This window comes from Perissodus microlepis, chromosome 6, assembly GCF_051167445.1.
Source record: "Perissodus microlepis isolate ML-2025 ecotype Zambia chromosome 6, ASM5116744v1, whole genome shotgun sequence".
NCBI classification, from domain to species: Eukaryota; Metazoa; Chordata; class Actinopteri; order Cichliformes; family Cichlidae; genus Perissodus; species Perissodus microlepis.
In genome coordinates, this window is record NC_140466.1 from 9,582,584 (window position 1) to 9,608,625 (window position 26,042).

The following is a 26,042-nucleotide window of genomic DNA, read 5'->3' on the forward strand; positions in this document are numbered from 1 at the left end:
AAAAATGTTTGTAAACTTTAGTATCTAAAATAGAGCACCTGTTAACCTTCATACACCTAAGCTGTGTACTTGATTACTTTATATATAAGATTATTTTACACTAGAACCATAACAAATATTTATTCTTTACTTGTTCTTAAACCATTGAGCACCACTGATATACAGGGAAACTATTACACACACAAAATAACACTCGGTTAGTTTAACAGAACACACAGCTTTAATTGTAGTCCATCCATACACACTTGTTAATGCGATACTGCTGCTGCAGGTGTTTTGCTTTCAGTCTGCTGCTCTGCTGCCAGTAAACCAGTCCCTGTGTCTGTTTGGTCACATGCTGGCTGACACTGCTTCCCCCCCCCCCCCCCCCCAGGTGAACACCTGGATTGATATGGTTGAATTGCGGAGTTGATAACCACCTTCATGTTACAACTTAGCCTTATAGGTGCTGTTGGCTTAAGTAAAGCCAGATAAGGAAAACATAAATTTGCTTTTTGGGACAGGGCCCTGGAAGAACAACAACAAGCAAATTTAGATTTTTAAATTCTTTGGATTCTAATTTTAATCGTAAAATATTTAACCAGTAAATAAATAAATAAATGCGAGCGTTGTATTCCCTTAATTCTCTTCCGTCTGACACCAAAGTATCTCCATACTTTTCTGCATGTTTTTCTTTGGTCAGTCAGGCCTGTAGGGGGCAGTATCACGTTAGTCTGAGTTCGGTGAAAAGTAATTTCTTCTCATTATTTTTTAAGTATTAAATCCACTTCTTATACTTTGTCCGACGTAACGTTGTAGCGGTTTTCTTCCTTTCCCGTGAGATGCTTTTGTGTTTTTAAAGGGGGTGTTTGTTGAACCCTGGTGTGAATCCACTCCGGGTTTTCGGCGCTCTGTAACCGTCACTGTCGTTCTTTACCCGGTTGTTGCCCCGGAGGAGAGGCGGTAAAAATGTAAACATTGATTCCCCCCAGTGGACCTGACCAGACTGTCTTTTGTGTTGCTTATAAGAGAACCAACAGTATAGCTGTAGCTTCTACCTTTGCTGAGTTTAACCCCGTGTCTTCTTTTTTTTTTTTTTAAGTTTATGCGTCTACTTTTAAACGGTAACAAAAAGCAGCCAAAGCTAGCGTTATGTTAGCTAAGCCAGCTAGCAAACTAGCGTTAGCAAACAATAACTTGGTAGTAATTTTTTAGCCGTTAAACTGCCCAAAGTTACTCTCTACTGTGTTCCGATGAAGAGTAATGGAGGAATACGAAGAGTTTGTGCAGCATCTTCTTCCTCAGCTCAGGAGAAGAGAAGAGAAAGAGGAGGAAAACCACAGACCCTCATCTGCATCCTCTGTCATCCGCTTCTATGGACGATCCATCCTCCCTCCTCTGGTGCTGGATAAGTTTACGGCTGTCATCATGGTTGTTCATTTTAGCAAAAGGCTGAACTTATTTTTTTTATAGATAGATGCACTCTTAGTTTGAAGGAAAATGACGCATATTAATTCAGTCACTGAGACATGCTGCCTATCTCCCTTTAATGTAAATTATAGGCATCCATTAATAATAATAATAATGATAAAACAGAAGCAGACTTGTTTGAAATGAAACAGTATTAATTCCAGATAACTCATGTCTGTTTTGTGATGACAACAGCTCTCAGAGAAACAGAGAGAGGAGATGCGTCGACTCAGAGACGAAGCTGCTGCCCACACAGTTCAGTTCAGAGATGATCCCCGGATGGCCTACATCCAGACGATTCTGCACAGCGTTCAGGTAATTTAAGCTTTGTTTTGTTTGTAACCTATGCTGTTGGCTCCTTGTGTGAGAGCAGCTTCAGTTGAGAATGACAGAGTCCGGGCACAAAATACTGAAGGAATATTGTAATCTTTAGTCCTTGTTTTCTTTTATAGGGAGAGAGACGTCTAATGTATAATAGTACATCAACATCACAGTTTGCACATATGATTTGTGGACTCAAATGCAACAATACAGTTTAATATGACAGAAGTAAATCTATAGCGCTTTCAGGTGCTGTATGGCCAGCTGTGCCATTTAACGTGAGTAATTACATGAAATAATTAAAAAAAAATTCTGCTTGAATCTGGACTATCCACCTCCCAAGAGGGTGGTCACTTTATATAAATTTGTCCAATACACATGGACTCAAATATTGCAATTAATCAAGTATTCTTTGGCTGATAGCCTGCGCCGATACAAATAATTTGTTTTGTTTTAACTATCTTTATGCATTTACCCAATGGACCATTGATGCAGTAAAACACTTGCCACAGCCATCATGAAATGTCACTATACTGGCTCACAGGGTGGGCAATTAATTGGAATTAATGTAAGTTTTGGCTTTGGCTCTTGGCAGTTGTGCAAAAACTATCATTTTTATATTTAAACACGAGACAAATCTCTTATTTGTTTTGTGTTTTAAATCAGTTGCACACCTTTCATTTAAATCTTTTTAAGCCCCTCCTTAAAAACCCAAATCACTCAAAGTTCAGCTTGAGTCAAGAACACAGAAAACATTTGAGAACCTTTTGGTAGCAAGGTCTGTCTGCTGCATTGCCCGTCTGTCACTGAGGGACTCCTACCTGGTTTGCTTTTAGTAGTGCATGACCGAGTTAAATATTAGGCTTTGCCTGTCCATCTCTCTTCCTGTTGATACTTTGCTGGTCTTCCAAGGAAGTCTGCTGCCACCTGGGCCGTTTTTAAGCTTCCATCTGCCAGTATGGACACTTGCAGTGGAAGCTGTGATATATATGTACATGGCCCTTGGCAGATGGACTTTATGGTCCAAAACACCCACTACTCTGGGCCTAGCTCTACCAGACAACGCACTGTACCCCACCTTGTACACCCCGCTTTTTAATAATTTATTTATTTGTTTGTCTGTTGAAATTATTTTTAAAGTTCCAGGGTAATCCCCTGTAAAAAGATGTATTGAAAGTTCATTATATGCATAAGTGTTGAAAATTAAAATTACCAACTAAAATAGCTGTAATTACGTTTTTTGGCATAATCAGTGTTTGGCATTGTTGTATTGAACAGGGAAAAGCACATTTTTTTTAAATCTCATTGCATTATTTTTGTTTCTGCTCATGTTTTTCCAGCTGAGGAAGACACCAACACTCGAGGAGTTGCTTCAAGAGTCAGAAATTATCACACAATCTTCATATTTCCGTAAAACCACCGGTGGACTGGTGTGTCCGGAGGATTTTTTTGCGGGAAGCAGTGATAATGTTTCGCTCCCAGCTGCAGCGAAAGGAAAAGTTGGTGTTTGTCTTCCTCCACTGACATCGACGACATATAGTGCCTTTTTCGCCTCTAACGTGACACCTCAGGAAAATTACCAGGAAGGATGCCTTACTGACCAAGTTAACAGCCAACAAGGATCACAGCCAAATTTTTTACATAGTGCGAGCTGCCAGTCGCTCTCCTCAGGTTACGTCACCAACGAGAATGTCGAAAACTGTACTGCTATCGCTGAAGGGATTAATGCAGAAAACGAGAGCAATGTCTTCGACTACTCAGAAGGATTTTATAACACAGTGGGCTTTTTTCTTCACAACACCTCAAATACAATCGCCAAGATGCCAGATATTATCAGCCACCCTCCCATAGATGGAGAGGAATTAGAGAGGAGTGGGCGGGAGTCATCTTTTTGTGATAACTTAACAGACTTGAGAGAAGTTTGTTGCACGTCATTTGAGGAGGATTCACTCTTGTGTAATCCTTTACCAACAGAAAAATCTAAAAATGGTCAACTGGACAGTGTGATGCGTGATGATAACGATCCCTTTAGTTCAGTGCATGACCCTGACAAAGATGCACATTTAGACAAAAATGAGGACTCAGTTGCTTTTTTGGAAAAAAGCAGCTTTTCAGATAATCCAACACACACACAAAGCACTCGTCACCGTCTTACAACAGAACTGTGTGTTCAGCGCAGTCCCAGAGAGACTGAACTAGAGGACAACCAGGTAGATGAAGCAGACTCAAAGCTGTCTGAGGAGCCTTATCGTCTGAGCCTCCAGGCCTTGCTGAAGAAATCTCAGGAGTATCGACGGCGCCAGCGGATGCTTAGGAACCAAGCCAAAAACACTAAAATCCAAGAGAGAACCCAAGAACAGCCAAGAGCAAAGGCAGAGGAGCAGAGCAGCTCTGATAAGGAGAATGATGAGATTCCTTACAAGGACACTGTGACTGCAGAGGGGAAGAAGACTAAAGACAAGAGAAGTACTTTTATCTCGTCAGTGGAAACTTCGTTAAAGAAATCCTATGAGAATGAGCGGGTGATTGAAAGTGAACTCTCTGGGAAAAATATGACACATTTAACAGGAGATGGAGATAATAAGGAAATGACTAGTGTTGATGAAGAAACAATCATCATAAGTAATAGGCTGAACAGTTCACAGGAGGTCTTAATAAAGCCAAAACAATTCAGTGCCTTCATCCAGCAACAGCCATTAGAAACATCCCTTGTTAAAGATCCTCCAGCTGTTTTTAAAGGAGCAGGGAAATATCGCACAGTCCCAGCCCCTAGCTTCTGCAGGAGCCCTGTTCACTACAAAAGAAAGAGTGGACAACAGGTTGATGTGGAGGAGACCTCGAAGGGGAAACTTGAGGTTGGTACTGGTTTGAAAGACCATCACAATTCTGAAGAAGTTAATCCAGGTCATCAAAACAGTCCTATAGTGGGTCTTCCCGGAGTGAATCTCACAGTTGAAGGGGAAGTAACAAGCATTTTAACCAAGAGTTCACAGCACATAGATCAGTTGGAGTCAGACCTGTCCAGTCTTAAGGTTCTGATCACAGATCTCGAGTCAACGGTGAAAGAAAACTTGAAAGAAGACAGTCACAGCCAAGCTGAGAGCAGCCTGCAAAGTGAGTTAAGTTTTAAGGGTATGACAAATGAGCAAATAAAAAGTGATTATTGGGAGGACAAGCAGAGAGCTCATGGTGATAATAGCAGTGATGCAGAGTACAGAAAGTGGTCGAGCAGACAGTTATATAACAATTACAGAAACATGCATGGAGACTTAGTTCCGGAAGCGACTGTCAGTGACACAGATGATGTTCCCCTCACAGTTAAGGAGAACGGGGATGAGCTCCGTGATTTTAGCGAGCGCAGATTGATCAAAACCTTATCTGCAGAGAGAGAAAGTTGGAAAAAAGTGAGCAAAGAAGCACTAACCGGGAGTTCTGCACAGCCTGGAGATTGCGGAAAGCAGCAGCCACCTGCTAAATGCATCCTTTCTGTGGCTCAGCAGATGCGCATTCCCGATGTTTTCCGAAATGTTCCATCTGATCCTCCTTTTCGGAGTTACATCTCAGTGCCTTCAGATAACAGTAACCACGTTGTTGAAAGAAGGAAAGAATTGGCCCTAGAAGGTCACAACTCCACCCACTCACCATCTCTAAATCAGTCATATGATGTGGACACACCGTCTGGCCTGTGGTTCACTGAAGGATCAGGGTCACAAGGTCATCCTGAGCAAGAAAAGCATCTGACCCCACAGAGTGGCAGTGACGGTCAGGGAGGGGCGTCCAAGGTCAAACGGAGACTGCTAATGCACACGACGGAGGAGACACTGGAAGGGAGTGCCAATACCAGTGGGGGAGTGGACTCTGTCAGACCCAACTCCAGCACACCCAGAGGTAAGACGAGAAGAGGAAGTGTTGTTTAAATAACCATGTTAGGTATTAGATATTTATTCTCAGTGACATCATACAGAGCCAAGAGTAGAACAAACTGCCTGAAACACAGTGTTTAGAACAGTTTGAGGCCTGACAGTTTATACATGCACCAAAAATAGCTGGTGTCTTTGTGTTGTTTTGTCTTGAGGTGGAGACTCTTGATGTTTAATACAGGAGGGGATAGTGCATCACGTGGAAATGATGAGGTGTTGTGTAAAAAAAACTCTTTGATCGAGTGGTGACACCTTTCTTTCCATCGTGCCTCGGGTGCCTCAACGCTATAAATGGTTAGGTGTGCTGGTAATGTTGCAGCTCACCCAGACACTGACAGACACCTCGCCCATAATGATGTCTTTAGATTTTGGTTTAAGTGTAATATATGACAGAAAATAAAGGTAAAGAAAAAAGATAACAGCTCTTCTTTAATCTTTGTGCCACAAAAAGGGAAAAAGGAGAAAATATTTAGACTCAACCCCAGACTCTACATCATTAGAAAGCTAATTTTTCAAATCTTATAAAATATAGTAAGAGTTGTGCAAATGACCTGTAGGCAAATGTAGTGGGCCAACAGTGAATTTCATATGTGACCACATGTTGTGTTTCCTGTCTGTAGCTGCAGGGCAGTGGTGTGAAGGTCTCGGCAGTCAGAGGGATAAGCGAGAGCAGCTGAAAGAGATACACGCTGCTCAGGTCAGAGTGCTGCAAGAGGAGCACAGGAGACAGCAGGAGGAGCTACTACAGGTGAGACTTATTTTATTATTTATTGTATTGTACTATACATATTACTGCTATTTTGTTATTGGATTCATATATTTCCTTTAGATGATAGATCTGAAACATTTTTTTAAAAGTGTGGAAATAGACAAATGTGAAGCAAAGAAAAAGAGTGGCAGAAGGTTTATTTGAGAGTCCAGCTATGTACAAATTACTCTGGAAAGAAAATACCTGAAATATACAAACTCGTTTGTTTAATACTTACTGCACCTCTGATGGTTTGTTGCCAGTTTGGATCAAAATCTCCTGATAAAGTTTTAACTAATGTTACAGTGTAAGCACATATAACCCAAAGACTTTAGACTGATGTAAACACCCATTTTTCTGCTCTGTATGATGTCACTAAGAGTGGATATCCCTAATATCGTTACCTCCTATTCAAACCTTTTGAGAATGAGGGGCAGCCAATCAGAAGAAAGTTGGTTTAAGTCATCTTGGTGTAGAGAGCGGATGCTCTGAGGGGCTACCCCATGGCCCAGTATAAAATAAATAAGGATTATTTTGAATTGTGACTCATACAAAAGTATTTTAGCAGAGTCTAAGAATAAATCTATAGAACTGACAATGAGAATAATCGGGCACTTTAATAATGATGATAATTATTCGCATATGTTTAGTTGGTAATACCAGCTCATCGTTATCGTCTTAGTGAGGAGTGTTTGATGTACAGAAAAAAACTATCAAATTAACCAATAGTGCTAAAAAAGTAATGTTTTTAGATCTCAGGAAGTGTTATGGTTAGAAAAAGTTTAGGGACCACTGCTGCAGCTAATGGATTTAATCAGAACAGCTTTAAAATATCATGCATACAGAGCTGACATCAAACATGTCGCCCAAGGTGTTTGCAGTTAAATAAAAAGAGTGTTTATACTTGTGTTAGTGTTATTTATTTTTTATGTTAATTTCACTCTACATCTCACTGAGATTTGTTTATTCACAAAAGATCTCAGAATATTAAGTTAAGTGCTAGATGATATCGATGATAATTACTTACAGTAAGTCACACAATAACAAACCAAAAATGCTAATAAAAAATAAAGAATGATAACAAAGAATTGAATTAAATGGAAAAAAAATACAGGTGTAGGCTTATTACACCTGTCCTGTTTATTTATTAATTATTAATAATAATTTGTTCAATATGAGTTGTAAACTGGATAGCTTGATGTAAAATAGATTGAAATAGATTGAAGACTTGAAATGTTATCCAGAAACTGCTGTATGCGCAGAAATATTGCATTTTATACGCTGAAAAACATTTTTATACTTTTCTTTAGTCTGTTGCCAAAAATATTCACGTGCACAAAGAAAGTTGAGAAGAAATACAGCATTTACTCATATCTGAGTGGCATCTATTAATATTTTAGCAGTTCTTTTAGCTTTTTTTTTTTTTACACAGAGTATTCAATCGTGAGTTTAAATAAATAGGCCACAGATTAGAAAAGGAATTTAGACAGTTTGCTTCTGTTAATAGGTTTCTTCAACAATGATAGAGAAGCGGTATAGAGCACTGTCAGGGTCATTCTGTCATTGTTTTATTTGATGCAATCTAAAGCTGTTTGTCAAATTACATCAAGAAAATGGAGAAAATAATCTGAAATTATATATTCCCGAGACCCCCGAACAAGTGATCATTTATTCTAAGTCTAAATATGGTAAAAACGCAGTCAGTTACCTCCCTCCCATTGGTCTGCTTCTTGCATTAGATTGCATCACGTATTGCTGTACAGATCTAGCACTGCGTAATTCCAGTACAGCAACCATAATTCACTCCGCCAAGGTTTCCGACTTCACCCAAAGTCACCTATGAGAAATAAAAACTGAGCTCCAGTTTTAATCTTTTAAAGACGAGGAAAACAGGCATTGTGAGTTTCTAGCCAATTTACTGAGCGGTAATACAACACTGACCCTAAATGTTTCTTTGAAACTAGAAGCAGGCATTTGAAACAGACTCTGGCATTGTTCCACATGTGACCATGTGCACACAAACGCACACACACACACTGTCACCCTACCTGTTAGAGTGAGCTTTTGGAGACCCAGGTCGTGGGCTGACTACAGACGTTTGCTCATTACAAGAGACCTTCAGACTCTCCCCAGTAAAAAAAAAAAAAAAAAAGGGGTTTCTACCATAAATGTTTCATTACATCCCTAAGAGGCGAGCTGGCACAGTCGCCTCTTTCTGTGAGTATGTGTGTGTGTGTGTGTGTGCGCACATGCAAGACTTCAAGGACGCCTGCTGTTCTCTGGCAACCGGTTCCTGTTTCTTCAGCTTGTGTCTGTGTTTGTTCTTGGCCCGTGTCCTTGCCCTGTTAATCACAGGCTCTGTTTAATTTATGTATCCTTAACAACAATATAATTAACATAAGCTGTTTCATAAAAAGACTTCTTTTTGACTCCCCTCCGTCCTTCCATCATCTGCGCTGTGATGAGAGCGAGCTGTCTGCTGGACTCTCTGGTAGCGGGTGGAGGGGATCGAGGGAATTGACACAGAAAAGGAAAGGATAATTTGTTTAATTCATGAGCGTCTGTGGTTAAGTGCCAGATCGTCCCGCTGAGTGCCACTGCTAATGGTCCCTTTGCCTTCTCCTCCTCCTCCTCCTCCTCCTCCCTCCTTTTTTTTTACCTCCTCTGTCCTCTGATCCCACTTTTTGTTTTGTTTTATACCTCCACCAACATTGTTTTTACTCTCTGGCTGTATTAATTTCCTCCATCTCTCTCGTCTCATCATCCCGGTCATCCCTCTGCTCTGCTGCTCATCTCATCCCTCTTACCTCTGTGCCCCATCTCTCCCCCTTCTGTCTCTTCCTCTCTACCCTCAATTAATTTCTTTCTCCTGCCTCATTTGCTGTCCTTTCCAATTCAATATTTTCCAACCTTGCCTGCTCCCAAATGTGCACTCACATACACATGAACTTTTCCTCTAATTCCGTATGTGTCTCTCTGTCTCTCAGGCGCTGGAAGTCCGTTATCGTCTCCTTCAGAGCGTGTCCTTCCCCTACTCCATGTCAGGCTCACGTCTTGGGGACACGTTGACCTTTTCTACCCTCTCTCAGGTATTACCATAATATTTGTCCACTCATGTGGGTGATGCAGAAAGCTTGCCCTGCTCACCCTTTTATCTGAAGGATTTTTAGTCATCACCAGTTGGCTGACACGCTCATGTAAAACAGACACTCCACCCCCCACATGTCTTAATCCTCATCAGCATCCCTTTTTATCTGTTATTGTGCTTTTATACGTCTCCCCGCACAGCAGTTCAGCTTCAGTAGAAGTACATTTGTTCAACAAACATGTCTTTTTAATGCAACCGCTCTTGAATCAACAAGTGAGTGATGGCACATCAGCTGCTTATTATTCTGCTTATTATTCTCTATTATAATGATGAGCCACGAGTCCACTTGCGTTGATGCACTAAACAGATGCCAACCAAAAGACCTTGAGAAGCTGCGTGGGAAATTAATTGGTTGTCACTGATGGAATTAGCATTCCCCTCTCTCCTCCCCTCTGGTTCTCATTATTCACCCCTCTCTCATCACTCGTTTTCCCTTCTTTCTCCTCTTCCTCAGCCTTCCAGCTCGCAGCACTACCGCCCCCTGCTGGCAGCGGCTGTGAAGGGTTTTCTAACTCGCAGGCTGCTGAGGACGGAGAGAGTGACACAGCTGGTGCGCACCGTCAGGGTGAGTGGAGACAGCAGCGACACGTCTGTTTCTTGCAGCACATGCTCTTATTGTCATTAAATGAGCTCTGCTTGTGTGCAGATGTGTACAGCTGTGCCTAATTTAATTTATTAGGATACCCTTTAGCTACAGCCATGCAGCTGCAATCCTTCCTGGAGTCCTTGACAGTGCAGCATACCGTCTAAAACAGAGACTTCCTCAATCAGGGGTCGCGTTAAACAAATATTTTCCATCACTTATGATGTTTTTGCGTTCATTTGGTTTTTAACAGTGACAGATGAATCTGATCATCTAGACAGGCTAAAACACTGGTAGTGGGTTAAGCATAAGATTAACCAACACACATGAACACAGGGTTGCTGGCAACATCTTGTCTTTTATACCATAACAAAACGCGACCACCAGAAGTCCAGTCACAGCCACTGGATGGCTTTGAAAAGTGTGAATGTTGCAGTAAAGTCTTCAATATCTTACATTTGTTTGTAAAAACAACCCTCAAATGGACTGAGGGATTATTATACCATCCATGTTTGATATTTGAATAGAAGAAATAAAAAGAATTGGGGGTATCTTCAGCAGGTGAAGCAACTGTGTTCTTAATTTTGGTGAAATTTTAATTTTTACTAAATAACATGTAAACCAGCAGGTGCTGGCAGCGTTTTTTGTTTTTTGTACTTTAATTTAATCGTAAATCCATGAATATTTTAAATATCTATTTGACAGAAATCACCATTCACTTTGTCTCTGTGTAAACATAATATTCATGATAAATATAACTAAATAACAGCGCAATCTTTGCTGTGTGTGTGCTTTTGCTCATTTAGGACACACAGCAGTTCCTGCAGGCCCTCCGGCAGCAGAGCACTCAGCTCTGCAACAAGCAGGACCTCTTACTGCAGGAGAGAGTCACACTGCAGGTATAAATGTTGTAAACACATCTGTTAACCTCTCTGCTCTCCTGCACACCGTCAACTCAACAATTACTCGCTCCATTAGCAGTTACCACAACAGTTACTGTGACTGCACGCATTCATTGAAGCCATCGTCCGCTCTGTAATTGTTTGCTCCTCCAGCTGCGCGCTGCACTTTATGAGGTCTACGACATATTCTTCAACCTGTCAGCCAGAGAGCGAATGCAGCTGATCAGCTGGGACAGAGAGCTCGCCAAGGAGAGAGAGCTCAGACGACAGGTAACCTTTTCAGGAGATCATAAGCTGTGTTTACACATGTGGTCAGTAGTCAGGTTTTCTTCTGGTTCTCCAGTCAAGTGACTGTAAAGTGACCCTGGAGTATTTTAATGGCAGTCTTAATAAGAAAATTCACATTCTCTAAGTACTGTGGAAAAGTGCTTCAGTGCTTCCTTTATTACCACCTGTATTACTTCCTTTTGCAGAGGCTACACAGAATCTTTTGTAAGAGGAAAAGAGATAATGCACTCCCACAATTCACAGAAACACCAAAGAAACAGTCAGCATGACTGAGAAGTGATGCAGGTCATTTAAATGTTAATGAACAGTATGTTTTCCATTTTGTGGCATAACCTTTATTATGGTTGAACCTCTAAACTAAAAGGTGAACTCTGAATATACTACATTGCAATAGTAAAACTGAATGATATGATGTTGTTACATTGTTTGACAGACTTCGTGTGTGTGTGTGTGTGTGTGTGTGTGTGTGTGTGTGTGTGTGTGTGTGTGTGTGTGTGTGTGTGTGTGTGTGTGTGTGTACGTATTTATATATGTGCACAAAATCATGAATTCATTTTAGTGCAGTCAGAGAAAGCTTTTAACAAAATTAACACTGGATCATCTCTCCAGCAGGAAGAGAAAATATGAGTGGATGGGATGAGCAGCTAATCATATTTCACTTTATGTTTTCTATTCCTTTGACTTAACCAAAGTGTCCTTCATAACAGGTGATTAACCTTATGTTTAACTCCTGACATGCACAGGATATGCATATAGTTAGCTGTAACTTGTTACAATACAATACTACCCATGTTCCGGTGTACCACACCTGAAGACTCATTAATTCATAAGACTGTGTGTTCATGTGACAGCAAGTCAAAAGGTTAAAGTAAGAAAGACTCATACTGTTTTGTTTTTGTTTTTTCCTCACTTTCACTATAAAATTAGGGCTCATGAGGATGTAAGAGTACACCAGCTGGGTCAAAAGACGCATCACACAAATGCAGTTGTGGTTAGAAGTTTGTATACACAAACTGTCGGCATGAATGTCACAGAAATTTTGGTCTTTGTTTATTTTTAACTTCATTTTTCAGGGTGGAGTGGTACATCATACAGCACGTACATCACACATCTTTAATGACTTTTAAAAAGTCCAAAGGTTTAATTTATTTTGGGTTTTCTGCAACCGACACAGAGTCAAGTATACATACAAGCTCAAATATATCCATGCACCACCACTAATAGTTGGTTAAATTTCTTGCAGCAAGTTCGACCTTGACCAGATCCTTTTTGTAGCCATTAATGAGCTTCTGGCACAGTTCTGGCTGGATATTTGACCACTGTTCTTTACAGAACTGATTCTGAGTTCATTTAAACTGGTTAGTTTCCTGTTATAGACCCAACTGTATGGAGCCCCAGAGCATGATGATGCCACCACCATGCTTGACAGCTGGGCTAGTGTTCTTATATTTGAAAGTCTCCCCTTTTTCCTCCAAACATACCCCTTGTCATATTGGGCACAGGACTGAACCTCTGCCTCATCTAACCATGAAACTGTTCCCCAGAAGGCAATCGGCTTGTCCATGTGGTTAGCTGCATATTTCAGTGAAGCTGGAGGTGCCGGTTTTGGAGCAAAGACTTCTTTCTCTGCACCCTTTCAGTCCATTTTGAGTTTCAGCTCATTTCACGGTGGATACTGATGCTGATGTTCCAGCAGTTTCCAGTTCATGGCAGTGTTGAGCCTTGGTGGTCCCTGTGTTGTTGTTGAACATCCAAACCAATTTCCTCTCATCTGAGCGTGACAGTTTGGGTCTTCTTTCAGACCCTGGAAAAGTGGTGACTAGGGCAGGGCAATATGGCCAAAATACTTTACAACTCCGAAACTTTATTAGTGCAAAAAACCCCATCAATGTATTTTCACTTAAACAAGCAGCTGTTTTTTCATGTGCATTAAAGCTATATAAAATTTTTACTTTGCAAATGCAAATTCCTTGCTGCCAGTTTAACCAAAAGGCATTTCCAATGGAAATTGGCCAACATATCCTCAGCATAACCATGTATAATATTCACAAAACTTAAAAAGAGGTTATACACACACAATACGGTAATATTATGTTGAAGCACAGTATGTATTACTCTGCGAGGCTCCCGACTACGGTAGCCGTAATGCTCTGACATCAAGCAGTGCAGCTTTGTAGCTTCCGAAAGTCGTACTAAAACATTTTTTGACATATTTTTGAGCACCGTGTACCACATAAAATCAGTTCGAAGTCAGTAAGCACAACCAGAATTCATACATAAGGCACACAGGATTATAAGGGGCACTGTCAATTTTTCAGAAAATCAAAGGATTGATTTTAAGTGTGCCGTATTTTCCGAAAAACACGGTAATAACGACGGCCCGCTAGCACGCTCTACCAAAAAATGTGCTCTGGTGTGTATCTGACAGATGAAAGCCAAACCAGTTCCACACCACTGAAGTTGCATTTTTACAAACCAATTCTGGTTCATCCGTTTCATTCAACGATCTGCTTTCGCCTTTCTCATTCTCTGTCGCCGCTATGCTTTTCCCGCCATGTGCGTATGGGGGGAAAAAAGGCACTGTGCATGCGCGTTTTACCCATATTATATCACGATATTTCATTTTCTTATTGTTGCCCAACATTATACCCGTATTACCGTGAACGTTATGATATGGCCCAGCCCTAGTGGTGACACATAAAAATAATGTGAACTTTGATACAGTTGTTTGAACTGGTGATATTGGAATCTGTTTAGAAATGACTCCAAGAGACCTTCCTAACTCTGGTAAATCCACAATTCTCCTTCTTAGATCTTCACTGAGTTTCTTGGACTTTCACATTGTTCTAATTATTGATCAATCCGTTGAGTGCCATCAAACAAGTTCTTCTAATGCTGGCAAAGAGAAACTATCAGCTGTAGTTTGTGATCTGAGTTTCTAGGCTGAGAAGCAGAAATTCAAATATTCCATCAACAGTGTATAAATTTGCTTTTGACACTGGTGACATACATGCCAACCCTCCCGATTTTTCCGGGAGAATCCCGAATTTCAGTGCCCCTCCCGAAAATCTCCCGGAGCCACCATTCTCCCGATTTTCCACCTGGACAACAAAATTGAAAAACCCCAGATTGGCCCGGCCAATTCCAGTTTCCAACAATGGCTTCTACTACTGCAGCTACTTAGTTTTAATATTACTCTTATTACTCATTCTGGGTCGCAAAATAAACTTTTTGAAAATTTACGCCAGCGTCCGGTTATATTTTAGATAACAAGGAGCAGACAGCAGACTTTCACTCCACCGAGAGAGCTCATGACGTAATTCTGAAGGCTAGACCATCCAATTTCACAGTCGCTCATTTCCGGTCTACCCGGCTTTCTTTAGACCGCGAAGGCCGGGTCCTCAGGTGGACGCAGCCTCTGAATTTGGACAGCCCCGCTGTTTCCGGCCGGACAGTGACATTTAACTTATTTTATCCAATAAATAAACATTGTAAAATTCAAATTTTTTTTGTATATATATGTATACCACTCCCCCACCCAACAGCCCTTTTGAATGTCTCCCTAATTCTGAGGTCTCAAGGTTGGCAAGTATGACTGGTGGCTGCTGCAGAGACTATGTTCTAAATATTGTGCATTTTTACGTGTGCGTGTGTGTGCGTGCGTGCGCGCTTGTGTGTTTAGGGTTCACAGACTGGCCGCCCCAGAGGAAAGAGCTTTCTGTCAGCTGCAACACAGAAGTCGCTGGAGAGGAAAAGAGGAATGATGTGAGTTTTTCCTGCATCGTTGCTGTTTTTCTGTTTTCTTCACAAACCAAACCCAGTCATTACAAGTTACATAAGAACCACTGGAGTGGGTTTTTATTGCAAGGTAAAAATGCAGCAGTTCCTTTAATTTTGTGATGAATTGAAAATCCTGCACCACAGAAAGAAAAAACTTTCTTCTTCATTTCTTTGTCAGCTCCTAAAACTTGTCTTGTCTTTGTTTCAGGATCCAAAGAAAGGCTGCAGGAAGGCACCGTGGGGTTATGACGAGGACAGCACAAAAGTCTGGATTCTCTGCTGAGCCCCTGCCAGAAACCAAACGAGGACATTTCAGAGCAAATCCTCAGAGGGTCCCCAAGAGCGCTTCCTCCTCTAGACCCCAATGACACCTTCCTAATTGGCCCCAGTGAGAACTCCTAACAAGCCCTCTAGTGATTACATGAATAGAGTATTACTAATCATTTGAGAGTTTCCAAATCCAAAAACCAAATTTGATTCAAATGGATGACTAATGCATATCATTGTATTTCATCTCGGGGGCTTTGAGAACATTTTTGACACCATGGTGTCTACAGAGGAGCGACTATGCCACGTCTGCTTCCAGCATTTTTTAATTAATTAATTTATTTTATTTTTTTGCCATCTTCAGATTATTCATGTTGAAGATATTTGTGCGAAAATGTTGAGTTGACAGAAAAAAAAATCGTTGGCAGCAACTTTAAAGGGTTGTTCACAGCACCTGAAAGATTTATAGACTCGCAGCAGACGTTCTGACAGCTACAGTGAACAGTATTGATCATCTCTCTGTTCCTTTGGGTACTAGAGGAAGACAGCAGTTCATAAATTTGGGGTCAAATATTAGATTTGTGTTGGGAACAAATACTCTTTAGTAGGTTGTGCATTGTAGTCTTCAGATAGGCAATCGCTTTGTTTAAAGGTGACCAATTGTGCTTATTTCCAGCCTAATATTTTTATTCATGAACTCCACTAGAGTGGCTTTGCATGATTCACAGGTAGCAGATATCCTTATTTGTCTTTTGCTGAGGCTTGGTGCAGCTCCTCAGTCCATCCATTGTCTGAAATAAGATATTTTAGCTCCTCTTTTGTTAACTTTGTGACCACTTTGACTGAAATTTCAGGACCACAGATCCTGAAACATATTCTTAAAGTGTGACCGCTGTCACATGCCTTAAAGTTGGCGAGCTAATAGATACACAGCAGCTTGTTTCACGTTTACTGACATTGGCAGCTCTTTGCCTGCATAAGCTTTATAAACATCTATGAAACAGAATAAAATATACTTCAGTCTTACTCTCAGATTTGAAACATAGCTTGGAGTTTTGTTCTGCTTATTTCCAGTTCCATTGTTTGTTGTTTGACTCTACCAGCATGGCTTTGCATGATTAACAGTTAAAGGTTTTCCTTATTATCTGATACTACGCCTTGGCGTAGCACCTCGCTCTCGTTCACTAGCTGAAATGAGCTGTTTTAGTCAACTTTCTCCTGATTGGCTGCCCCTCATAAAACAGGTTTCAAGCAGAAAGTGGGTGGGGCTTCTGTGCCTGAGAAGACCATATTAGGGGTATTCCCTTTCTTTTAAAGCCAAGCATAGATAAAACAGTTAGAGCAGTGTGAAGCCTTAACTTTTGTCTGTGCCACAGTATTTATGACAGAAAACAAGAAAAATTATAATAGATCCACTTGATGATGTTAGGAAGTAAACATGTGGTAGATAAGCTTTTTCAGAGCAGACACTTTGGAAAAGCACCCTTGTATGTGCTGTGCTGTATGGCTCACTGTTACATTTAATGGGAAATAAGCATTGCTTGTGTTTTTCCTGCTGCTGTTATAAATCTTTGTCTTTTGTGGAAAAAACAGTATTTCCCCTTTTCCACAAAGACAATGCTGGTGCCCAGTGTAGTGCAGACTAGTCCCAAGTGACAAAAGCTGAGGCCAGCACTACACTTCAGAGATCCCAGGCACAGTGTTTTAGGCACTCAGGTCAGTGACCATGAGAAGGACTATCACAACAACCAGCAGAGGCAGTCCTCAGATTCTCTCTGTCATCATTTTTCTTCCCACAGTAGCTCTTAACTTCTCGCAACTCAGCATAATCACCAGTAAAACCAGTTGAGAGGTGGGCCGGTTCTCTGGAAGCTCTCTGTGTGGGTGGAAAAGAGGTGCATTAGGACACCCAGCTGAAACACACCTGTTCGTTCATCCCCTTCATGATTCACCACCTCTTGTATTCACACATATTAAACCCTGCTTGTGTGATATGAGTAGTATTTTGTTCGTCTTCATATCGATAGCTGATACTTGACTTGAAGTGTTACTCTTCGTGTTGCCTTAAATATTTGTAGCTAAAACCTTTTGCAAATTTTGTATTGTTGTGGATTTTTGTTTTAAATGTTATTTATTTGTTCGTGTTTGATAATAATAAACTTATTTACACTGAGTTGTTGATGTGAGGTGTGAAATTGAGGGAAAGTACAGACTCCCACCAGCAGGGGGCGGTGTTCCCGGCTCCCGCCCGGTTTCTTTTTTAACTTCCGCTTCCGGCTGTGTCTGGTGCTATGAGCTTTGTTTTGAATAAACGTCTTCTCGTCAGCTGATTGAAAACAGGATGGCGGAAGAGCAGGACGCCGGTGTTTCTTCTCGGGCTCAGAGGAAAGCTTTGAGTAAGGCTAAAATACTACAGCGGGAGAGCGAGAGGGAGGTCTTCAGACTGGTGAGAGGGGGAAAACATGCACATTTACAGCTAGCAGGCTAGACTAGCTCATGTTTGCTGTGTGCATTGTGAGGCTTACCCGGTCCCTCTGTCCTCCTCCCGCAGGTCGGCCGGGTCCTGAAAAAACCGGAGTCTCAGCGGTCAGAGGAGGAGGCCGCTGCTCTGCTGCTGCACAGAGACACTGTGGAGGAGCTCTGCAAGAGACAAGTCCGCAGAAATGTGCTCAAGAGGAAGCAGGAAGAGGTGAGACTTCGGCCCAGAGAGGCTGGATCTGGCCTGCTAAGGTTGGTTTGTCAGCTAGTGGGACAACTTCAAACAGACGTGGAGGCAGCAGGTTTCTGGGTTGATTGTGTGAAGACTCAGAGAGGTTGAATGGTAGTCGCTCTTTGTGCACAAACTGTAATAAATACAAAAGGACTAAAACCATTCTGGTAAATGCACTGGTACTCATATAGTGCTGTTCTGCTCTAAGTGGGCACTAAAAGCTTCATTTGCCCAATCACACACATTCATTTCTTACACCTAAGCACCTTTTTACACTTTTCACACATACACTCATACTCAGATGGATGCAGCAGGCCAGCCTCCTGAGCTACCACTCGGGTCCTCATGGACTGCTCATGGAGGAGCAGTATGGGGCCTCAACATCTACCCATGTGTGCGTGTGTTAACTCAATAAGAGTTAACACACGCTCACATACACCCAGAAGCAGTATCTCTCAAAGAGCCCAGAAAAAATGTTAGCAGCTATTTTTGTTGGTTTGTAATCCTAGACGTAGCCAAAGTATGAACTGAGCAGCTGCACCAGGCGTGGTTTAACTCTTTCCCCCATAAAGACGACATTTGACAAGATCCTCTGTACCCTTAATGACATGTATTGACACCTCAGTACCAATATACTCTGGTTTGAGTTTGACGACCACTAGAATAGTTTATGAAGGCTGCATAGGTAGAGTCCACCCTCACTCATTTCTGATGAAAACCCAGTCATTTTGTTCTATAAGCAGGCCTGTAATATGGTAAAAACCACTCCGTTCAGAAAAGAGCTTCAAGGGTTATTCCTAGTAGGCTAAAGCAAGGTAGGAGACATTACTTGTTAAAACATCCTGTGTATACTTCCTCTCTTAGAAGTATTTGTGGTGATTAAAAAAACTTTCATTAAAGATCATGGTTGGGTAACAGTGTCCTCCTGCTGTTGTGACGGCGTCTAGCTCTTTCTGCTGTGAGAGGGCAGCGAGGCTTCAGAGTGAAACGTACAGTAGTTTACTGCATGATTTTAAAAAATAAAACTGCTTCTTTTGCTTGGACTTCCTCCCTTCAGTGATCATTTTACATTATTTTGTCATGGTTTAAAAAAATCAGATGCAAACCATCGTCACCGTCACTCCCTGACCCACCCTCCAGGCAAACAGTCTATTTCTGATTATTTTTGAAGCTCTAATGGTCTTCAGTACAGCTCTGATGTCTTTTTCAGGTATTTGATGGTGTTGATGAGCTGAAAAATAAAGTCAGGCAGCTCGCTGTGGCAGTCAAACAAGCCAGTCACCTGGTGGTTTACACCGGAGCCGGTATCAGCACGGTATCTTAAACTCCTCTTCATTTTCGCCTTACTTTTCTTTTTTAAACTTTCACAAAACTGACGTCGTCTGTAATTTCAGGCAGCTTCTATCCCTGACTACAGGGGCCCTAACGGGGTATGGACGCAGCTACAGAAGGGTCGGGCCATTAGGTGAGATACAGAGTCTTTACTGTAGTATGAAATATATGTATTACTCTCCCCTAGTGCGTTCTGTTTGATTTATCTCTGCGTTTCTTTACAAACAGCTCGTCAGACCTGAGTAAAGCAGAGCCGACGCTCACGCACATGTGCATTAAAATGCTTCATAAGGAAAAGCTGGTATGTCACACCAAAGTCCAAAAACATATTTGAATTTCCATTTAAATGAGTGATTAGAGATTTGTAACTTCAGTTTCAATGGTTACTGCGACATAAAAACAGCATCTAAAGACTCATCAGTTAAATCCAATAATTAAAAAAAAAAAAAGCTTCAAGTTAAAAACGTTATTTACTTTTTCCAGTTATTCTGACTTATTCCAGTCATTCTGACAGAAGCTTCAAAATAACTTCCAGGATGTTCCAAAAATGACAAGACTTATTCTAGAAGGATTTTAATAAGGTTAGCCAAGAAAAACAATAGCTACATTTACCAGAACTTTACTATGATAACAAGCAGATGTGACACACACCTGAAACATAATTGGTTATTTGTGTTTCCTGGTCTGGCATTGATAAGGACAGGACAGCGTCCATCTTTAGCGTTACAGAATATTACCTCGGTTTACCCAGGTGCTGCGTCTCCTCCTTGTAGCATCTCTGTTCACATCACATTTAAAGGCAGTGCTTCATGTTCTGTCTTTGTTTGCTCTGTGTAAAGGTTAAGCACGTTGTGTCTCAGAACTGCGATGGACTCCACCTGCGTAGCGGTCTGCCCAGACACGCCCTCTCTGAACTCCATGGAAACATGTTTATTGAGGTAAGAACCACGCATCCTCAGTTCTTAGACTTTGTAGAAAGCCTGGAAAGAATTTGCTGAGATGTTTCTAAAAACAGCATCTAAGCCTAAACCCCTACAGATCCAGACGTGTTTGTTTCGCATCAAAAAATATTTCTCAGGTGCATCACGTCTTAAAAGCGCTGGAGGTTAATCTTGCCTTTCAAGAGCCATCACACACGCTGCTTAAATTGCTGCTCGACTCTCCACATAGGCCCGTTTAATGTAATTTGTGTGCTCCCATCACTTGCTGCCTCGTTATTTAGTGTCTGTGCAGTCCTGACCAAATATTTTTATGCAAATGGGAGGGATTTGCATGAGAATATTACAAGAGCTCAGGCTAAGTGATTAACGGTTAGAGGTGATCCAGATATTAAGTAAATATGTTTTTTAAAAGGATTGCAGACCAATGTGAGAGGGGGCAAAATTGCTGTGAGATGTCATTGTGACGTTATTGAGAAAGATATGACAAACTAATCCCGATCCAGATATCTTTCCTGGATGCAGGGATTTGATTCATTCATGGTGTGGAGGGAATTTTCAGCCTCAGGCAAAGTTATGCAGTCTCTGACTGCTCTTATCCTTTAAATTTTCCAGGCTTGGGATTAGTAAAGGTCTCTGAATTGAGTAATTGAATAAAGAAATTTGAAATGTAGAAGTGAATTGCATCAGCAGTGTAAAGCATGCATGGATGAGTGAACACTAAAAGTTGAAAGAGTAGAAGAAGCCCTAACATTAGATGTGTGTGCAGCAGGATTAAATGTAAAACATGAATTGATAAACATTACAATACATTTCTTACTTGCCTCAAACTCTTTATTCAGAGAATTTAAACTGCTCTAAAACGCTGGGTTTCCCTTCTGTCGGTAGGTGTGCACGTCCTGCTCCCCGGTCAGGGAGTACGTGCGTTTATTTGATGTGACCGAGCGGACGTCGCTACACCGCCATGGGACGGGACGGAAGTGCAGCCACTGTGGCGCCGAACTGAGAGACACCATAGTGCACTTCGGGGAACGTGGGACCCTCGAGCAGCCTCTCAACTGGAGGGGAGCAACAGAAGCTGCCAAGATGGCGGATGTTATACTCTGTTTAGGCTCCAGTCTGAAGGTAGGATTTATAAAGCTGTCTGAGTCTGTAAATGTAATCTGGGTTAGGTTGCATACATTGTACAGTTTTATACCAGTTAAACAGCATGTGCCCTCAAGAACAGACATCGAGTTTGCGTAAAACTGAGCAGTCCAAACAAGATTTGAGCCCACAGTAAAGTGACGATAAACCCTAAGGCCTGATTTGGACTTCTGCAGGGAATCTTTGTAGAGCCTGCGACGTAACCTACGTATGCTGTGCCAGCCAATAGAAACAAATAAAATGCTGGGTCTATTTTCCCTACTGGGTCTCCACTTTTTGTTGTGGTTAGTTTTTGCTAGACCACATACAAAAACTGTGGTGAGAAAAGAGGGATTGATGGTAGTGAACAGATCTCAGTAGTTGCGAGCTGCATTGTTACATTTCTAGAGAGCTGCATCGTCAGGTTACACTGTAGGGTTTCACAGGGGTTTGCAGTAATGGTAAAATGGTTCTTATATAGCGCTTTTCTACTCTAGCACAGTACTCAAAGTGCTTTACACAACTTGTCTCATTTACCCATTCGCACAAGCACTTTTGTCTAAGCTTTTTCTCTGTAAGTGCTTTCTGTCTAACATTCACACACATTCATACTCTGATGGATGCATCTTGCCAAAGGATACTTGGCATGCAGACTAGAGCAGAGCTGCGGTGTAGATTTCCCCAGTAACTCAGTCATGTGCACCTTTAGTGTCTCCTGGTTATTAATGATCCTGGAGCACTCAAAAGGTCACAGCCTCTGTTATTATTCAGTTAGTAGTTTTTTTAAAATCATATTATGATGCAAAGAAGGGTTCTCACTCCCACACAACTTAAATCTGGGACTCTCCACCATTTGACTCTAGAGCTGAAGAAGCTTCTCGGATGAGAGGTGAAACGTCTTCCAGCAACTTAAAGAAGTCCAGACGCTTTTCTTTCCAAGCTCCTTAGACAAAGGGTTCCCCTTGTCCTGCCAACTCAGTTTTTTTATTTCACTTGCAGGGATTTTTTTTTAATTTTTTTTAATTTTTTTTATTTTTTTACTTTATCCAACAGCTCTCATTAGCAGTTGTATTTCAGGTAAATGCAGAGAAAACGTATGAAGAACTTATCAGTTACTACTGCGAGTTAATTTATAACTACATTTGAGTTGTAATAATGGCAATATTGACTTCATTTTTAACAACACAGTACTTTAATTGTACTGTTTACATGGATGGCTAACTCCTCCTGGTTCTGGTTTTCATGCAGTAGACCAGTATATAAGTTAAAGTTTACCTTAAACCTTATAATATAGTCTAAATATATGTACAATATAAAAAAACCCAAATATTTATTGATGTAATTCCATTTGTGAAGAGGGAAAAACCCATTTATTCATTTTACTGTGTGTCACGTTCCCCTAAAAGGGGTCTAGGCGATGAGGGGGAAGTAACAAAATGTGTCCGGGTCAGAAAAAGGAGACAGAGGCAAAATGGTTAAATTAAAGAGTTTTTGCAGAGGGACGTAACACTGTGTGAAAGAAACAGAAATCAAGTAGTAGGACAGTTAAATTCCAGCTATATGGCTTTATTAACTTTTTAAAGGAACCTCTATTTTGACGAGTGGTTTCCCTTTGTACTGCCTCTTGCTCTTTCAGGTGCTGAAGAAATACACTTCTCTGTGGTGCATGAACAGACCAGCAAGCAAAAGGCCCAAACTCTACATTGTCAACCTTCAGGTACATTTAATTTTTTTCAGTATAGGTGAAAAACATGCAGATAAATAGATGAGATGCGGGTAAAGTTCTGAATGCTCAGTGGTTCATTATGCACTGGTGTTTTTGTTTTAGTGGACACCAAAAGATGATCTGGCTGTGCTGAAAATTCACGGCAAGTGTGACGATGTCATGAGACTCCTCATGGAGGAGCTGAACCTTCAGATTCCTGCATATAACAGGTAGGATGATAACGCCCATCAAACACAGATGATGTAAATAATATTGGCTCTTTGATATAAAATCTGTCATTCAGATACAGATGGAAAATTACAAAGAAAACAATTTAGCCGAATTGTTCACCGCCCTGAGTTCTCCTTGTTGTTTTTTATCAGGGCAGACGATCCCATCTTCACTCTGGCTACACCTCTGCAGCTTGAAGAGGTGCAAAGCCACTCTCGTGAGGTCGTAGCGCCTCCCAATGATCAAAATGACTGCTCAGATGACCCCGAGGAGCAGAAACCCACATCTGTGCAGGGCGGCTGGTTCGGACGAGGGTACGGCAAAGGAAGGCAGAAGAAGAAAAAAGTTGTGTGACTGACAGGACATTGTGAACTTTTTGGTCACTGCCAGCAATTTATCCCATCAAGAGATTCAAGTTTCAGTCCCGTGATGATGGAAAGTTGGACTTGAAGCTTCTGGGGTGCTGTTTTGTAGGATTGTGTACTTGCCATTAGGAAAATGGCACATTGCACTGAACTGTCGTGTTGTACAGCGTACACTTTAGAGTGATACCTGGGTTCAGAGCAGGGTTTTGTTAAGCAGCTGCACTTTGTTATGTTTCTGTGTTCATGGCAGCTAAGCCAGCTGGGTTAGACGGAGCCAAATTTTAGCTCAGTGTGGCTAGGATGTTTTTTTTTTTTTTCTTTTCTTTTTTTGTCTTTTACAAAAACTGACAAAAAAGGTCTTAAAATGTGTCAGAAAATGAGGTCCTGTAGGGGTTTGGTTTGGTTTGTTTTTTTGTGAATGGATCACTTTTGACACCATTTCAGGTGTTTTTACCAGACTGGTAGCAGGTGCTTCTTAGAGCCTGACTGATATCACCAATATCAGTATCTGCATTTCCCACAAACACAGCCAGCTGATCTGAGTAAAGGTGGGGGGTAAACAAGTAATTTATGGCTTACTGGAACAAAACAGAATTATTTTTAAATATTATCCTAGTAAGTCTTCATAAACAATGACAAATGTTAGAAAAGTCTTTGTTTTTATGTGTCTGAAAGGGGAAATAATATCACCAAATATTGGTGTAGCTTGTATTCCTGTATCGGTTGGGCTCTACAGTGTCTAATTTACGCTCTGCTGGTGTAGTATGACCATGATGTATTAAAACATGGATATCTGAGGGCAGAGTACTTCATAAATACTGTATCATCAGAAGAACATGAGTGGCAGATAACAACAGCAGCTTAAGCAAAAGTCCATTTGAATTATGCTTTTCTATCTTTTACACATGTACTGATTATAGTAGAATATATTTTTGTAGTATTTCTTTTTCATATGTTCAAGACTTCCCTTTTTTAAAAAAAAAACATGGCATCTTTGTGTTGATGTTTATTTTAAAGGTTTATGTTGGCCGTACTTAATTGTGTGCTGCCCTTGACTCTGCTGTAATCCTTCCTCAGGTATGCAGGCTGGTTAGTACAGCGGCTACTGTATTACATTTGTTTACGTTTAAACTTTTGTGTGATTTTTTTTTTTTTTTTTTTTTAATAAAAAAAAAAAATTGTTTACAGCATAGGAAGGTAAGCTGAGTTTTGCGTTAAATTACTGTTTGCTTAAGTGATTGGAAACAGCAGCCAGAGTCATTGTGTCTGTTATTTTATCTCAGGAAGAACCTCTAGTGTCAACAGTCTCATCATGTTTGGTATAGTGTTACACATTATTAAAAAAAGTGCAGGCTGTCTTTGATAAGCTAGTGTCGGCATTCCTAAAACTCAAACCAGTGCTAAACCTGAATGTGAAGCCTCGTTGGTTTTTGCTGTATTTCTTTTCTCTCTCACACGCAAAGATGTATTTGTGAGAAAATAAACCATGATGCAATGAATTTTCTTTCTGCTACCATTTGTTTGATAAAAATAAACTATATCTGATTTAGTGCTCTAACTGATCCTATTGCCTTTGTAGGTTGTGTATAATTCTATACAAAATAGGAAATGGGTGCAAACAGAAATGAAAATGCTGTATCTAATCCAAAAACAGTTTGTACAACTCTAATGAGCTTGAAAGTCAATATTTAGTAGGATTACTTTTACTCTTCAGCACAGCCTGAACTCTCTAAGCAAATGCTGATGTGAAGTGGTGTATGACTAATATCTTTATCCCAGTAAAATATGTTTCATGGCGATTTTGGGCAAAATTTTTCTTCCCCCAAAATACTGCTTCAATAACATTGAGGTGCAGGAGGCCGATCCATTCATCGCTGTCAAACACTGTCAGCAAAAGTGCTCCTGGATAGGAAAACTGTACCTCTCTCCTGAGCTCCTCTGAACTGTTGCTGATTGGTTAAATAAAAACAATCGTATTTGGACTCATCACTTCATCAGACCTGTTGCCACTGAAAACCAGCTTTTTCTCCATGTTTCACTTCCTTAAAATGGCTTCTTAATACGATCCCACTTCCACTGAGACCATTTCCACTGATCAATGGCCATGACTACTATTCACAGAGAGTTGGGGAATGGCTGCAATCACAGCATTGTAAGATGGCGAAAGATGCACCCTTAGTCCCCTCCTCGATTCAGAGATGGTCTTTTCCTTTTCACGTAAATGGCCTCC

At 40.9% G+C, this 26,042-nt stretch overlaps 2 protein-coding genes across 3 annotated transcripts; both read left to right on the forward strand.

The window, feature by feature from the left end:
* Window positions 1-670: 670 nt before the first annotated feature.
* Window positions 671-17,579, forward strand: cp110 (centriolar coiled-coil protein 110). Of its 2 annotated transcripts, XM_084930604.1 has the most exons (10): window positions 675-1,380; window positions 1,645-1,764; window positions 3,111-5,658; window positions 6,311-6,438; window positions 9,426-9,527; window positions 10,041-10,151; window positions 10,976-11,068; window positions 11,225-11,341; window positions 15,042-15,124; window positions 15,348-17,579. In XM_084930604.1, the coding sequence occupies exons 1-10, from the start codon at window positions 1,243-1,245 to the stop codon at window positions 15,505-15,507; spliced, it is 3,600 nt and encodes a 1,199-aa protein (XP_084786730.1). In that variant the 5' UTR covers window positions 675-1,242; the 3' UTR covers window positions 15,508-17,579. The 2 variants fall into 2 exon arrangements, with proteins under 2 accessions (XP_084786731.1, XP_084786730.1); XM_084930605.1 differs by lacking the exon at window positions 11,225-11,341 and having other exon boundaries at window positions 671-1,380.
* Window positions 17,580-17,642: 63 nt separating this feature from the next.
* Window positions 17,643-25,372, forward strand: sirt7 (sirtuin 7). The gene is made up of 10 exons (XM_084930606.1): window positions 17,643-17,852; window positions 17,958-18,095; window positions 19,327-19,431; window positions 19,511-19,581; window positions 19,677-19,749; window positions 20,288-20,386; window positions 21,275-21,511; window positions 23,148-23,228; window positions 23,340-23,446; window positions 23,600-25,372. The coding sequence occupies exons 1-10, from the start codon at window positions 17,748-17,750 to the stop codon at window positions 23,799-23,801; spliced, it is 1,218 nt and encodes a 405-aa protein (XP_084786732.1). The 5' UTR covers window positions 17,643-17,747; the 3' UTR covers window positions 23,802-25,372.
* The last annotated feature ends 670 nt before the right edge of the window (window positions 25,373-26,042 follow it).

Excerpts from the sequence above, each read along its gene's own strand:
- cp110 (XM_084930604.1), top strand. The coding sequence starts at position 1,243 with ATGGAGGAATACGAAGAGTTTGTGCAGCATCTTCTTCCTCAGCTCAGG. Across the intron at positions 10,152-10,975 it reads AGCTGGTGCGCACCGTCAGG|GACACACAGCAGTTCCTGCA; the intron begins GTGAGTGGAGAC and ends TTGCTCATTTAG. Across the intron at positions 11,069-11,224 it reads AGGAGAGAGTCACACTGCAG|CTGCGCGCTGCACTTTATGA; the intron begins GTATAAATGTTG and ends TTGCTCCTCCAG.
- sirt7 (XM_084930606.1), top strand. The coding sequence starts at position 17,748 with ATGGCGGAAGAGCAGGACGCCGGTGTTTCTTCTCGGGCTCAGAGGAAA. Across the intron at positions 19,582-19,676 it reads CAGAAGGGTCGGGCCATTAG|CTCGTCAGACCTGAGTAAAG; the intron begins GTGAGATACAGA and ends CTTTACAAACAG. Across the intron at positions 20,387-21,274 it reads ATGGAAACATGTTTATTGAG|GTGTGCACGTCCTGCTCCCC; the intron begins GTAAGAACCACG and ends TTCTGTCGGTAG.